At 49.8% G+C, this 15247-nt stretch overlaps 1 protein-coding gene across 4 annotated transcripts in view; it reads left to right on the top strand.

Moving 5' to 3' along the window:
- Window positions 1–6785, top strand: part of GATA4 (GATA binding protein 4) — a 79036-nt gene extending 72251 nt beyond the window's left edge. For all 4 annotated transcript variants that reach the window (XM_036856778.1, XM_036856777.1, XM_036856779.1 and 1 more), the window contains exons 5-7: window positions 2216–2303; window positions 3869–3996; window positions 5047–6785. In XM_036856778.1, coding sequence (XP_036712673.1) covers window positions 2216–2303; window positions 3869–3996; window positions 5047–5229 — 399 coding nt within the window. In that variant the 3' untranslated portion in view covers window positions 5230–6785. The remainder of the gene's footprint in view (window positions 1–2215; window positions 2304–3868; window positions 3997–5046) is intronic.
- The last annotated feature ends 8462 nt before the right edge of the window (window positions 6786–15247 follow it).

Raw genomic sequence — 15247 nt, 5'->3', positions numbered from 1 at the left:
GGGGGTGGTGTCACCCCCAAGTAGGACCAAAAAAACCCCTACTCTTTTCATGTATAAAGCAGATATAATACATATACAGCATACCTATGATATTAAAATTCATTGGGGGAATTCCCTGGCGGTCCAGTGGTTAGGACTCCATGCTTTCACTGCCAAGGGCTCAGGTTCAATCCCTGGTACTAAGATCCCACAAGCTGTGTGGCATGGCCAAAAAAAATTCATTGGGGCACTATTTAAAAAAAAAAAGTTTAAAAGGCTTTGGGGGTGGGGTTGATGAAAAAACGTTTTAAGAAACACTGAATTAGTAGTGAGTCTCTCAGTCACATGCATTTCTTCTCCCCACCATCACTATGCTATGTCAAAATTCCCTGTGGCATTTTTGGTATTTGGAATTTTCATAAGAACATAATGTCTCTAGGGCAATACTCCCAGAATAATTAAGATTAAGAAATTTATCATCAGCTCTAAACACATTTAATTATGGCACCTAAGAGGAGACTTATCCTTAGAAACTGACACCAAGTTAGGGAAATCAATTAACATTTATCTGATCATAATTACGAGTACAATCTTAATGTCTATATTAAGAATTACAGGTTTAAGTTTGGCACTGGCAGCTGAAATTCAAAATTGCCACTTAAAATTCAAAATGAAAATCTGCAAAGTCTTTTTAGAAAGCATTTCCTTTCTTTACACTATACTGTCACAGGTGACTTTATCCATTAATGCAAGTGTACTCGACACTACTGAACTACACACTTGATAATGCTTAAGATGGTAAATTTTATGTGATGTGCATTTTATGACAATTTTTTTTTTTGAAGTACTGAGGCGGGTGGGGATAAACATGAGGACAGGATTCTTCTGAAGTCAGGATGGTCTTCAAGAGGAGGGCGCGGGGCGCGGGGCTAGAGGGCGGCAGGGCGGGGAGGGGAGGATACTTTCCTCCACGTGTGGGAGTGCTGTCTCATCTGACTCTCAGTTGACTAGAAGGCAGTTCAAGTTCACGTATGCTACTGCACTTCTCTTTTTTTCTGGCCGCACCGTGCGCGGCTTGTGGGATCTTAGTTCCCTGACCAGGGATTGAACCCGGGCCCTCAGCAGTGAGAGTGCGGAGTTCTAACCACTGGACCGCCAGGGAATTCCCTGCACTTCTTTCTTAACAATTCCACGTTCACACCTCCGAAGCGATCATCACTTGTCCTTCTGTATTTGCAGGTGTGGCCTCTATTAGTCCCATATGGGAGACTAGCACAGACCAGGGGCTAAACGATTTGGTTGGCCAGGCCTGAAAGAAGCCAGGTGTGGGGCAGGCACACTATTTTAAAATAGTAGAAAGATGACCCTGCAGGCCTGCCCCCGACCCTTGTTGAGGCATCTTGAATGGCTCAGGAGTGTGATGCCCGACAGTCACTGCTTGTTTAGGAGAACTCAGGTGCCCTAACGTGCTGTCAGAAAGCACTCAGGCACTGGCCACAGGGCAGTCTCTCCACCACCGTCCCTGCTGCTCCCGACACCCATGGGAACCACCACTTGCCCCAGCCAGGGTCAGCACGGTGCGGAGCTGCTCCGTGTAGAGTGACTTTACGTCTCCACTCTCCAGGCCGCCTCAGGTTGTGCCCATGGTCTCGGCATAACTATTAATAGCACCCCCTTTTCACTCGCACAGTGACCCAGTCTGGTTGATCAGTTAGCGGCTTTGGCACATACTGTTCTTGCTGCTTGAAATGTCTGCCCCTCATCTACTTGACAGTCTCCTACAACCCTGGCATCACCTCCTCAGGGAGGCCTGCCTTGATGTGCCCATGTGCCACTTTCCCTCCCCCAGCCTAGGACACAGAGTTCAGTGTTTCTTTTCTATTTTCCCTCATCACCTATGAATCTGGTTATCTTCTATTTGTCTGTCTTTCCCAACTGTGAACCTCTGGAGAGAAGGGACTGTGCCTTTAGGTCTTTGTTTCTCCAGAGTTTAGTATAATACCCAGCATGGAATAGACATGCTCAACACATTTTTTTTTGGTAGAATTGATTTCCTGCTCAGCAGGAGTTCCAGGCCTGATTCACTAAGTCTCAGCCCCAAGGTGTGTAGAGGAATTGCATAGATCTGGCCTTCTCATTGTGTATTTGTGTGTGTGTGTGTGTGTGTGTGTGTGTAAATAATGTCACAGATCAGGTACAAATGGAAAACCACGTATATCAACTTGTGACCCCCTAGGTCCCCAGGCCTCTTGCGATGCGGAAAGAGGGGATTCAAACCAGAAAACGGAAGCCCAAGAACCTTAACAAATCGAAGACGCCAGCAGGTGAGAAAAAGATCGATGTGTAATTATATGGATAACTCAGTAGCTCTCAGAGTGTGTGAGCATCGTGTATGCTCAGGTGGGCCAGCCCAGGCTTCCAGGGTGTAATGATAGCATCGTCCGTCCCCAGCTGTTCAGGACAGAATGAATAACCCAGTGCAAAAGTAACATCACCATGGAACATATTGGGAGCTTTTAAAGCAGGCTCAACTCATGTTGTGGCCTGGTTTTTGCCAGTTGCAAAGACTGCAGAGGTCCAGCTGGACCGGTTGAGGGCCTGGAGGAAAAAGGAACATGAGTCGGTCCCTCCATCTTTGGTGCTCCAGCCACTCAGGAACTCAAGTTCTTTCAATTCGCTTTGGGCTAAGTGGGGTGAAGGAAGACAGGGTCCTGTGAGTCATGTTCAGATTGGTTTGTAACATTAATTTGTAAGCCAGTGTGTAATTAACATCATGTAGTACTCTGTACTTTGCAAAGCTCCTTCACAAATATTATCTCACTGATCTTTACAGACCCCCATGAGAGCCCATTTATGATCTCCATTTTACTAATGAGCAAGCTGAGGTTCAGAGAGGGCAATGACATCACAAGGGTCACACAGCTGTGAATGGGTAGAGCTGGAATTTAAAGCCAAGTGTTTTCACTTCAGGGTCCATATTCTGTTCAATATATACTCTGCCTTCTCAATTTCTAGATTTCAGAATGAGGACTACTCGGGTCCCCTACCAAGAGCACTCCCTCCTCAGTACCGCTGTCAAATTAAAGATTTCACTGGATAATGTGGCAGTTGTGGAGAAATTAAGTCGGCTGATATGATGGAAAGTTTATCTTCTAATCTAAGGCCTGACAAAGTCAGATAAATTTCCCTGTTCCACTGCTGAGAACATGACCAAAGTTCTCCTTTTCCAGATTCGACAGTGGCTCGCTCCTCCTGGCAGTCACGTCTTAGCAGATCGTTCAGTGGCTCACACCAGGTCCTCGGCCTTTATCCCTGCTTCCACATTGTTTATATGAACAGCACCTTCCCCTGGGGAACTTCATCTCTTTGCATGGTGGGGTCCCAGTGGGAGCAGGCTTCGGTTGGGGTGTACAATCCCCTATCCGAAATTCCAAATCCAGGGAGCTAGATTTGGCAGGAAAATGTAATCGGAATTGACACAGGCTAGTTACAGTCTTTATTTATCCCATGTGCGAATATTCCCATGTTTTGCTGTAGAACTATTAATGTATTTAATTACGGGGTGTTGTCCCAGACCCCGCTGCAGGTATTCTGTAATATTCAGTCTTTGCCCTTTTTAAAATCCAAAAGTCTGAATCCTGAGACACATGTGGCCCCAAGCATCTGGGTTAAGGGGTGGTGAGCCCGTCATCTGAAACAGTTCCCTTGAAATTCTGCTACTTCTGCTTCATTGTGAGAACCGTTGCCCTGCACTGATGGAAGGACCCTGCTTCTCTCCCCAGCAAATGTAGACAAGCCGTTAGCGCGGATCTGCCCTGGCTGTCTCCAAGGGCCGCCATCCGTTTGTCCCTGCCCCTGGGCTGGGTGTCCTGACTCTGCCTTGTTCCAGGTCCCTCGGGCAGTGAGAGCCTCCCTCCCACCACCAGCGCTTCCAGCAGCAGCGCGGAAGAGATGCGTCCCATCAAGACAGAGCCTGGGCTGTCATCCCACTATGGGCACGGCAGCTCCCTGTCGCAGGTACTGCTCGTTGGGGGGTAGCCTCCAGGCGGCCAGGCCCCCCGCCCGAGGCAAGGGGCTGTCTGCACGAGGATATGTTTCAGCACTTCTGATCAAGCTACAGCGATTTGGACACACGACCGTGATGCACGCGTTTAGCAGTCCCGCTGTGCCAGGACCCGTGTGCTGGCACACAGCATTGCTACAGCCGGAATCAGAGTGCGGCCGCTGTGTGGGAGGCGGAGCGGGGCTTTCTAGGCCAGTCTGTCTCCTAAGTAAGGGTGGCTTGACCTTGCCCTTGAGGGTGGGTAGATTTTAACAGGAGGAAGGGGAGGAGGAGGCCCCTCCCGGCGTGGGCAAAGGTGTAGAAGCTGCAGAGGGCAGGGCGGGCGGGCTGGGGTTGGTGAGGAGGTCACAGGCAGGATGCCGTTGTCATGAGGGCTGGCTGCGGGTCCAGCTTCACATGCGTGTCCAGAAGATGGGCCAGCAGGACCCTTACTTCCCTCTGTCAGATATGATGGCAGTCCTGCTCCTGCAGGTTCCCCCATCCGGGATCAGGATGCCCCCAGGCTTGGTCATGGTCTCCCATTAACTCTGATCTCTTCTCCACCTGTCCTTGAGGCGGGCGAGTCCTAAGGAGCCTTCTGCCGTCAGGGTGAAGAGAAGCTGGTGCCCTGGGGCCAGGAGAGCCAGGAGCCCCTTCTGGGCAAGGGGGGGATGGCTTCCTTCTGAAAATGGAGATTGATGGTGAAAAGACTGTAGAAAATGCCTCGTGTAACCGTCAGAGGCTTCTGAGAAACCAGAATAGTCACAAAGCTACTGGGTCAGTGCTCAGAAGCAGCTGATGAGTCACACAGACCCCCTGCATCCCATAGCACAGGGGTCAGGGGGACAGAGTGCTGCCTGATGCCTCTCCTGCCCTTGTCCTTTGGCCCTGTCCTCTCGTCCCCTTCCTGGGGTGGGAGCCAGCCTGGGCACAGCTGTGGAATGGGGCTCCCCTCTCCAGCCCAGACCCCCTCCTGAGCCCCAGGAGGGATTCCACTGACCGCATCTCATACTTTTCGCTTTCAGACGTTCTCGGTCAGCGCGATGTCTGGCCACGGGTCCTCCATCCACCCGGTCCTCTCGGCCCTGAAGCTCTCTCCGCAAGGTTACGCGTCTTCTGTCAGCCAGTCACCGCAGGCCAGCTCCAAGCAGGACCCTTGGAACAGCCTGGCCTTGGCTGACAGTCACGGGGACATAATCACTGCATAATGTCACCTCCTTCCCTCCTTGGATTCCTGCATGGACTTGGGACTCGGAGGACAGCAGAGATGAGGCGCTGGGCTCCCAGGGGCCGGCCTGCTCTGTCTGGGAATGACTCCAGACAACAACTGGGAAGAAACTTGAAGTCAATGATTTGGTTAGGGGAGCGGGCGCTGGATTTTATTGGATAGCTTTTCAAGGTGGGGGACTGGGGAGAGCGCAGACTCTGATCTGGAAGAGCCGCCTCCCTTCACTAGGAGCATACTTAAGCCCCTTCCGCGGAGTTGCAGACTCCTTCTCATTTTCTGCCTCACCACCCCTGACAAGAGACGAGATGTCCTTCTCCCTTGTCTTTCCACCGCTGTGGCCCGAAATGGTGGTTTTTCCACGGTGTTTCCGGCACGGGGGATCCGAGGGCAGGGTGCCGGGGCCCCTGCTCCAGCCTGAATCAGGGTATCTGATGGACATGTGCTTGGACACCTTGGCCCCTCGGCGGGTCCTGCCCTCACCCAACACTCCCCTTCCGGCTCGGCACACCTGCATCCCTCATACTGAATCTTGACTCCAGAAACACGGGGTAGGGCCAGTGTTACCGGATGCTCCGTGGGGAGATGGAGGAGGGGCCGCTTCTCCCTCCGCAGAGTGGCTTCGGCAAACTCACAATCTGGCAACCTCGCCTCCCCGCAAGTTCCTTCCGCGGCTAAAATCGCTCCTTCTCTTCATCCCCGAGGCCTCTTAAAATAAGCGCCTCTCCACTGCTCTCGGTGATTCAGCTCTGCCCGCAGCTTGAACACGTCCCCAAATCCTTCCACCCCATCACGCTCAGGGGGGTCCTGAGTAAGAACAAAAACGGTTCTGGTGCTGAAGCAAGTTTGACTAGCATTCATCCAAGACTTGAGATCCTTCTGGAGAGGATGTCTAGCGGACACCATCGCCGGGCCTGGGACCGCACTGCGCGGGGCGGGCTTGTCAGCCTGGAATTTGCGCATGCGCCATGGTACCGCGGAGACGCGTCTGTTGCCGGGACTGCGGGCCGAGTGCACCCGAGGGGCGCAGCGCCTGCACCCACGTCCTTTCTCCAGCAGCAATCTTTTGTCCAGGAGGCCAGATGCTAGGGATTTCTCAACATAAATTCAAACCAACACTACACAACTCATGGAAGAAAGACGACGAGTGATGAGAGAAGACACCGGGCGGGCGGCCGTGGGGGGTGGCGGCCTTCCCACTCTCGCGGGCTGGGAATCGGCCTCCTCTCCACGTTGCTGTCTCTGCCCGTGGCCCTGGGCTCACGAAGACGCTTCCTTCCGTGTCCTGGCTGCCAACAGAATGTAGCTGACTGGCCTTCCTCTGTGCTACTCCAAACACCCAGCCCCCAGCCCAAATCCTCCTGGCGGTAGCAGAGAGTATCTTTAAACCCAGGTTCTGTTTTAATCATCATTTACATCGCTTTCTTCTAAGAAAGCCGCCTTCATATACCTTCCTTAACCCACAAACCTGCTAACGTTGTCTTAAGGTGAAATGGCTGTAAAATCAGTATTTAACTAATAAATTTATCTGTATTCCTCTTTCCCTTCTCCTCCTCCCTCTGAGGTCTTTCCTGGGAGGTTCGCTGCTGCCCTTTGCAAGGCAGCCCTGAGCCACTGAGGCCCCTTTGCTGATGCGCTCACAGGCTGCGTCTGAATCGTTTCTCCCTTCATTCCTTTCGGCAGTTGGCTGAGGCTTCCTCTATGTGTGACGGGAGCTAGTGACAAGGACTAGCTTCTGACCTTGACAGGTAACCTCTAGGCTTGGTTTCCTAGGAGAGGGTTGGACCAGCCCTTAACTAAATTTCCTGTGGCCCAGAAGTTGCCTCCCAACGAAGGGGGCATTTTTAGACCTCCCCTCGGGTACACCAGTGGCTGGAGCGTGAGGAAGAGCTGCCGGGCAGTGGTCTCTCCAGCCCTCCAGGTTTGAGACGTGCGCGAGACATGCTCTGCCATCTTCTCCTTTCTGGTTTGATCCAAACAAGCCCCTGGAGGGGCTCAGTGGTGCTCCACACCAGTGGCACAGAAGGTGAAAATTTCTCCTTTGTCCATTTTGTCTTCACTTTCTTAGTCTACAGAATTGCTTAATTGCTTCATCTTAAAAGTGAGGTGGGGTTGAAGGGAGTGGCCCTAAGGCCTGTGGAACGGAACCCAGACAGGCAAATCCACCCCTACTGAGAATTGTTGGCAGTAGTTTCCTGCCTCTCAGCTGGCTTATGCCAAACCCAGTGGGCAACTGGCGGCCTTTGACCTTTCACAACACCCTTGTTATTTTTGAGCAGGTAAGGGGAAAAAAAAAAACTATAACAACCATTCTTCTATGTAAAATCGGAAAAGCCTTTTAAGAAATAGCCAAAGCTATTCAACACAGCTACCATCCAAAGGGATGAGTAACCGATAACTCTAGCAAAGAATAAAAAAAGAGATTCAAAACCAAAAATAAAATCTACCAGGATTTATGTTGGCCTTGGGGAGGACGTGTTTTCTGATGATGAAGTCTTTGCTGAGAACATTTTTGCCACTTCCCGTTAGGAATGGTTTTCAGAAGGATATATATATATATATATATATATATATATATATATATACACACACACACACACACACACACACACACACACACAGTACCAGAAGATTGACCTCATTCCTTATATAGTCATAACTTATGCTTCACCCCAGATGGTAAAATCCAGCTTGATTCAGCCTCCTTGCTCACCAGACTTTGTTGCTTTCCCAAATCAAATGCATCCTCAGAGTAAGTCAAGTTGCTACCAATCAGGATACTCAAAAGGATGCAATTCCCAGACGGCTGGGAAGTGGCTGGGGAGGGGGAGGGAGGCCAGCAACGAGAAAAGTCTGGCCTAATACGGTGAGTGCAGCAGCCAGTGGCATGTGTTCGGGCTCAGACATCCCTCACATTCCCTTTCGGGCTCACCTCTCACTGTGACAAAAATTTTGAAGCACAGGTCAAATCATTTTAACAGTCAAGAGCATTAATCCTTAATATTTGACTTTTGGATGCCTTTGGGGCGTGAGTAGTAGCAGATTTAGCCATGATTATGTTTGGCTTGGGTTGACAGTAGTGAAAATAAGTTTATATTCACTGAACATGCATCAGATGGAGGTGGGCTGGAGTTTATTTGATGCGCCCCCCCCCCCTTCTGAGCCCCCAGAACTTACTGACTTGGATACTAGCGCATGAGAAACAGCCATTTGGAAAGCTGCTTTTGGAGTGGAGGTGACTGGCTTTCAGTTTTTTAAATCATTTTCTGACATTGGAAACTACTCTTCAGCTTGCATCCTTGCCTTGCTTGAAGCTGGAACACAAACACGCCACCATCCTTAACAACACAGATATGTATCTTCCCCGAACCAAGGACCAGCCTCAAAGCTTCCAGGTTTAGCCTGGGAAGTGGAATCCATGCTCCTGAGGGCTCCCTGCCCGGGACACTGTTGCTTTCCGTTCAGTTCCTTAGCCTCCTGGGAGCACTGCTGCTCTATTTCACCCTGGCTCCTGTGCAATTTTTATCTCCCCTCCAGTAGCTGCAGCTGTAACGTTTGCAAAAAGACTTCAGTAACAAGGAGAACTAAATAATCCAAGCAAAAATGGCATTAAAACAGACCTAGTTTCTCAAAGTCCAGTTTTCTTTGGGCCTGTGCATGACTAGATCACTGGTTGAAGCCTGGGAGATTGTGGGTTCGGTTTTACAGAAAGAGGCGATCATACACAGCTGTGCTCTGGGCTAACGGGAACAGTGGAACCAGGAAAAGCCTGCAAGGTACCGGGTGGTACTCTTGGGCCCCAGCTTAGCAGCGGTGGCAGGCCCTGTGCTAGGGGGTTTTCAGACCCAAAGAGGGAGCTTCTCTTCTTGAGTGAAGGGTGATAAATGAGATCCCCACACTCCGTCACGCACGCACTCCATCCCCTCCCTGCTCTGCGGTGACTGCCTTCTGTCCTACAGCTGTGGTGGCCTCGCTTCACCTGAGAAATAAACATGTGACTGCATAGGTTTTTAACCAGATGTACTTGAAGTTCAAATCACTGGGCAGTTTGGAAGTTCCAAATCAGTGAATCTCTGATTGCAGGACTCAATTCAGATGAAGTTCAATACTAGTAAATGATACTAGTGAACACTACCAGTAGACCCCTGTTACAACGAAGATATTGTAGTCTCTTGTGCTGCTGCTTCTTTAAGATAGATTTACTCAGATGAATTGGGTTGTAATTAGACATGTGAAACATTTAGCTCTATCATTCCTCCTCTGTCCTTTTCCTTTAGAACTCATGAAAATAAAAAATTGAAAATATCCGTTATTTCTAGGGTTCTTGATTATCTTAAGACTTTTGGGCTGGGCTGGGAAACAAAAGAGGTAAGAGTGAAATAACAGAATCCTAAACAGACCTTTGACCAGGACTCTGCTGAACAAAGCAATGAGTGATGCCAGCTAATGTGCTTTACAATGTAAAGCCGTTGCTTTGTACTTATTCAGAGAATCCCCCAGACTTCTCTGTAGTGGTATGGGCTGGAAACACTTTCAGGAAGTCTTCCTGTCCCCCCACCCCTTAACATCCTTGCAGATTTCCTTAATGTGGCTTCCAGCCTTACCACAGCCAAAGTTCCCCCTTTACCCCACCCCACCCCTACCATAGTGTCCATGTTTAGAAATTATTTTGTCTACATAATTATTTGGGTTTCCTCACTTTTTATAGATGAAAACCCAAACTGCAAATAAATTACACTTCAGTTTTTAAAAGAACAGAAAGCATAACTTCTCATCTCTGCTAACAAGTACTACCAGATAGTCCGTAACACTAAGCTGATTGAATTCCCGTCTTAGGCAGAGATGCTCGATTTAGGTTGCTCTGCAGTCTTGGCATGGCTATTGGATAGACGGTTACCTTGGGGCTTTTCTGACTATTTGAAAATGGCTCATGGGGTCCTATTGGGTGAATCTCTGGGTCCCGGGGGCTCTCGGAGGGGACCACTACCATACAAGCACTTCCTGGAACAGATTCTGTACCCATTTCCACCCGTGCTTCTGCTTCCTTGAAAAGTAAGGGAGGGACTTCCCTGGCGGTCCAGTGGTTAGGACTCCACGCTTTCACTGCCGAGGACGCAGGTTCAATCCCTGGTCGGGGAACTAAGATCCCACAAGCTGTGTGGCATGGCCAAAAAAAAAAAAAAAGAAAGAAAGAAAAGAAAAGTAAGGGAGGAGCCCACCAGAAAGAGCCAGACACGGGATTCTGAGGTTTCAGAATTCTAGTCCAGGTTCGGCCAGTGTCTAGCTGTGGGACTCTGGGCATTTCACCAAACTGCTCTTCACCTCAGCAGCTTCATCTGCAAATGTTTTGGAGGAGGAGATCTTTAAGTTCCCTTTAAGCTCTAAGCAGTTGTGAGAGCAGAAATAATCCGAAATTATCCTTGCCGTATCTGGTATCACGCAGGGAGCACAAGTCCCATGCCTGGCTGGGGCTGTCATGCTGTGCGGATGGTCAGGAAAAGACATGAAGAAATTCATCCCTGGGGTCACACTGAATTCCATCCAGCATCCAGGACTTGGGACCAGCAGCTCTGAAACCACAAGTTGAGCAAAGTGGCTCATCTCTCTCAGTCTTACATACTCTTGTTGGTCCGGATGAAACCCCAGGGCCCCAAGATTTGAAAATACTCCCTCTGGAGACTCCGGATGGATGTTCTCCAAGGGGAAAATAGTACCTTTATTGTGACCCAAGTAATGAGGTTTAAAAATGTTTCAGAAGCTATTCATCCAAATGAGCATTGCCTCTCAAAGTAGCTGCCTTGGAAACTACTTATTCCACTGTTTCAGCCACGGTGAAAACATAGGTTGGAACTCCCTTTAGAGGCTCTCCAGACCTGCTCAGATCAGCCTAAGAGAACCAAGCTTATTGCTTCTCAGCCACAAACAGAATTTGGGGGTCCCAAATAGAATTACATCACTTGACCAATTTTTGTCACCTGTCCTGATTCTAAACGCCCCCTCAAAGAATAGAAATTTCCCATCATGAAGAACTATTGAAGAAAGGACTGTAGGCTCTGAAAGCTGATTTCAGTGGAGGAAGCAGATCGATGGGAAACATTTTCAGGTCTTTTACCGCTGTCACACTGATGGGGACAGCATGCCATGCTGTAGTTGTGGTGTGTTTTCTTACGTCCATCAAATGACCTTGGTGTCTTCCCTCACTACCCAGCTGCGTTGATGAGGTTTGAGAGGTGCTGCAGGTTATGGGACCGGAACAGGGTCCTGCTTGGAGAATGCTTGAAGAAAGTCATTTCTGCAATTTGGGGCAGTGTTTTTTTTTTTTTTTTTTTTTTAATTTTTGGAGTCCCAGACCTCTCTGAAAATGTAACAAAATCCATGACCACTTTCCTAGAAAGGTACACATATATGAGTGGTACCCATACACCACTCACAATTTCAGGAGTTCTATGAACTCTGGAAACTTCTCCATATTCCCCAGGTTAAGAACGCCTATACTCAGGCTCCAGTTTAGTCCAGGGCTGCAAGGCTGTGTTGGTCAAACTGATGAGGTCAGCTCCATCTGACCAGGGTGTCCTGGTACTTGGGACCCAGAGCAAACCTTGCCATTTAGCTATGAAGCAAAGCAGTGGGACAGTCCCAGGGCAGTTGTCAAGGCCCCCTGGAGCTGCTCTAGGCCCCCCCGGAGGTCCTGCAGTCTAAAATCTAGCAGTTTGCACAAGGACAGGGCTGAGGAATTCCTGGTAGCCCCTTCCTTACAGGAGGGTTTGGGCCTGGGGTCTCTGGGAGTACAGGGGGGGTTACAGGACACGAGCTGCTAAGGACTGGGGGTAGTATTGCTGAGGTTTCCTTCCTCAGCTGACCAGGGCAAGTCGAATTGAAGGGAAATAACCCCACTAGGAAAAAGGATGCCTGGATTGGGAGGCCATGCCTGACTCGTTTACAGATCATGAGGGGTCTCAGAGATGATCGGGTCCAAGCCCTCTTGTCCCACCATCGTCGAGGGAACTTGCCCAAGGCCACAGAGCTGGCATGAGGAAGAGGGGCACTTACTGAGCACCTACCCTCACTAAGGAGGCCAAGACTGGCATAAAGATACCTCCCTTGCAGTTAACGCGCTCACCATTTGGGGGCGCCGGCGTTCTCTTCCTTGTGGCCTCCAGAATGCAACAGCCTGCTTTTCAAACATTCCATCTGAGACCACCCCAGAAATTGTGCTAAAAAAAGCACCTGCCACTTACCGAGCACTCCTGCAAATCAGCTGCGCTAGTAGCTTTATACATCCATTAAAACTTTCCTATATCCTCACAACCACGTTTGGCACACGAAGAAGATACAGCCCATGGATTTTAAGTAGCTCCCTTAGGCCACAGAACTAGTACATGCAGAACCAGGATTCAAACCTGACTGCAGAATCTGAGCTTTTACACCGCCCCCCTGCCTCTCCCAAAGAGTGGAAACCTAAAAGCTGAAAACCCCGCACAACCTGGGGTCCCACTCCAAGAAGAAGTCTTTCAACGTCTCTCTAGAAGTTGGGGAGAATCCTTGGTTCCGAATTCTCCAGTTTAGACATGATGAAAGAAGGTCCTAGAACCACTGGAAAATAGGGCTCACCGTCCACAGTCACACATCCAAAAAAGAGGGGCAACTGGAATGGGCCCAGGGGCCTCACTCTCAGCCCTCCAGGTTCCCCAGGGGTTCCTAGAGACACATGAAACCTCCTCCATGTGGTTCAGGACCCCAAGCTCATTCACTGGCAATCTGATTCCCCACCACATCCTACTGCTTTTCTCCATCACATCCTTTCTTGCTTTAATCGATTTTCATGGGCATTGTAACTTTAACCCTGTTTAAGATGTCACAGGCACAAAAGGAGAGGGAGAAATCGGCTCCATGGCCCTTAGAAAACTGGGTGCTGACCCCCATAGTGCTGAGGCCCAGGCTCCTGTGGGCTTTGAGGTTGCCCCCCCCCCTCCCCGTCCAGGACGCAACTAATAATAACTAAAAACATATTGATCTATCGCTATATGTCAAGCCCAGCGCTAAGAGATTTAGGTGAATCATCTCAGTAAATCCCACCATAACCCCGTGAGGTAGGCATTTCACTGCATTTTACAGACGAAGAAACTAAGGTATGGAAAGGTTAAATTACTTGCCCAAGCTCTGCCCACAGAGCGGTGGGATTTGGACCCAGGTAGTCTGATGCAGCAACAGTGTTCTTCGCTGCTCTTCTGCAGAGTTGCGCTTCTGGAAGCTTGCCCTTTGCCAGGCAGATTCCCCAGCTTTATTGTCTTAGAATGGTGACTGCATACATTTGCACCGCACTTTACAGTTTATGAGTTTCGTATCTAAGATCTAATTTAGCCATTCATTCAAAGAATATTAAGTGCCACCAACTGCCAACCGCTGTGCTCCTAAGTCCTCACTGCTCCACCTTATGTCCCTGGACCACCAGCAGCATCTGGGAGCTTGTGGGAAAGGCAAAATCTTGGGCCCTGCTCCAAACCTGAGTCAGAATCTGCATTTAAACAACATTCCCAGGTGATTCATATAAAGTTTGAGAAGCCTTGCTTTGTGATATTTCCATAATAACACCATGAAATAGCTATCCCACTTCATGCTGAATAGATTCAGAGATACTGTGACTTGCTTTGTCTCCCCATAACTACTACTGAGGCAATATATGTAAGGAGCTTAGAACAGTGCATGTGCTCAGCAAACAACAGCTATACTGTAAATGACAGAGGTAAGCTGTGAACCACGTGGTTGCTCAACTCTACAACCCTTCGGCCTCAGAAGAGCCCTCTTAGGCACCAGGCATTCAGTCCAAGAGGCGAGGCAAGGATTGTGGCTCTGGCTTCCTTCCCAGCTCAGCCAGAGTCTACAGAATGGGGAGTTAGGGGCTCCAGAAGCTACTGTTAGGGTGTGCTTGATCCTACAGCAGGTGGCATCCCGTGGTGGGTATGTTGTTCCCAGAAGAGGCCAGGTATAGAAAGAGGGAGACCAGAAGGCTCGGGGGGGATGGAAACACCATCCCCTCAAATCTCATCCCCCCTCCAGGGCTCCTCTGTGCTGAGCACCCTCAGTAGCCCAGACCTTCCAGCCTTCCTCTCCTCACTTCCTGCCCTAGCCGGTTCAGTAGAAGCGCCACCAGTACTGCTCCGGCTGGATCAGCAAGACACAACCTGGGGAGGGACTGGGCCTGTCTCCCTGTGCTGGCCAAGACCTCCCCAGGGCCCTCTCAGCTACAGTCCCTGGTGCCTGCCATCCGGAACAGTTTCCCCAAACTTCCCTGCTGACTTCTTGGAAAGTGCTGGCTCCCCATCCTCTTTGGAGAATTAACAACAATGGAACATTCCTATTTTAAAAGTCTACTATTTTATCTTTTTTATTGTCTGGAAAATTTTAATATTACCTTTAAAGCAAAATTTGCTTACGGTAAAAATTCAAATAATAATATTCAAATCATATAAAGTAAAAAAAAAAATCCCACCCTTTAAAAACTTCATGAGATTTCTTGACAACCTGTTTCCTTTTCACAATTACCTCGCTGGGCTCGGAGGCTCAGCAAAACCAAAGGCTTGCCTTTGCCTGACCACCTAAAGTTCTCCTATTCAGCAACTTAATTTTCTCTATCTTCGTAAGACAATAAACTTTCCAAAGGCGGTTTGCTTCTTCCCCACCGTCTGCTCTCACTCACTCTCTCTCCACCCTTTACCCGCGACAATCGGCATTGGCCCAGCCTCCAGCGACCTCCTTAGGGGAGGAGCTCCGCACCCTCACCGCCTCTCCCAAGGGCGAAACCCCACTCCCGCCTCCCAGGACAGAGCCCCGCACCTGTTTGGACAACGGAATCCCGAACCCCACCCGCGCAGGGCGAGCCCCGCCTCCTACGCTCACCGGGGGCGGAGCCCCGAGCTACCCCACCCCCCCGGGGGAGGAGTCTCGCTCTACCCACTCCCCACCTCCAGTCAGAGCCGCGCTCTCCTCACGCCTCTCCCGCC

This window comes from Balaenoptera musculus, chromosome 6, assembly GCF_009873245.2.
Source record: "Balaenoptera musculus isolate JJ_BM4_2016_0621 chromosome 6, mBalMus1.pri.v3, whole genome shotgun sequence".
In the NCBI taxonomy this organism is placed as follows: Eukaryota; Metazoa; Chordata; class Mammalia; order Artiodactyla; family Balaenopteridae; genus Balaenoptera; species Balaenoptera musculus.
This window is presented reverse-complemented; position numbering and strand designations above follow the sequence as displayed.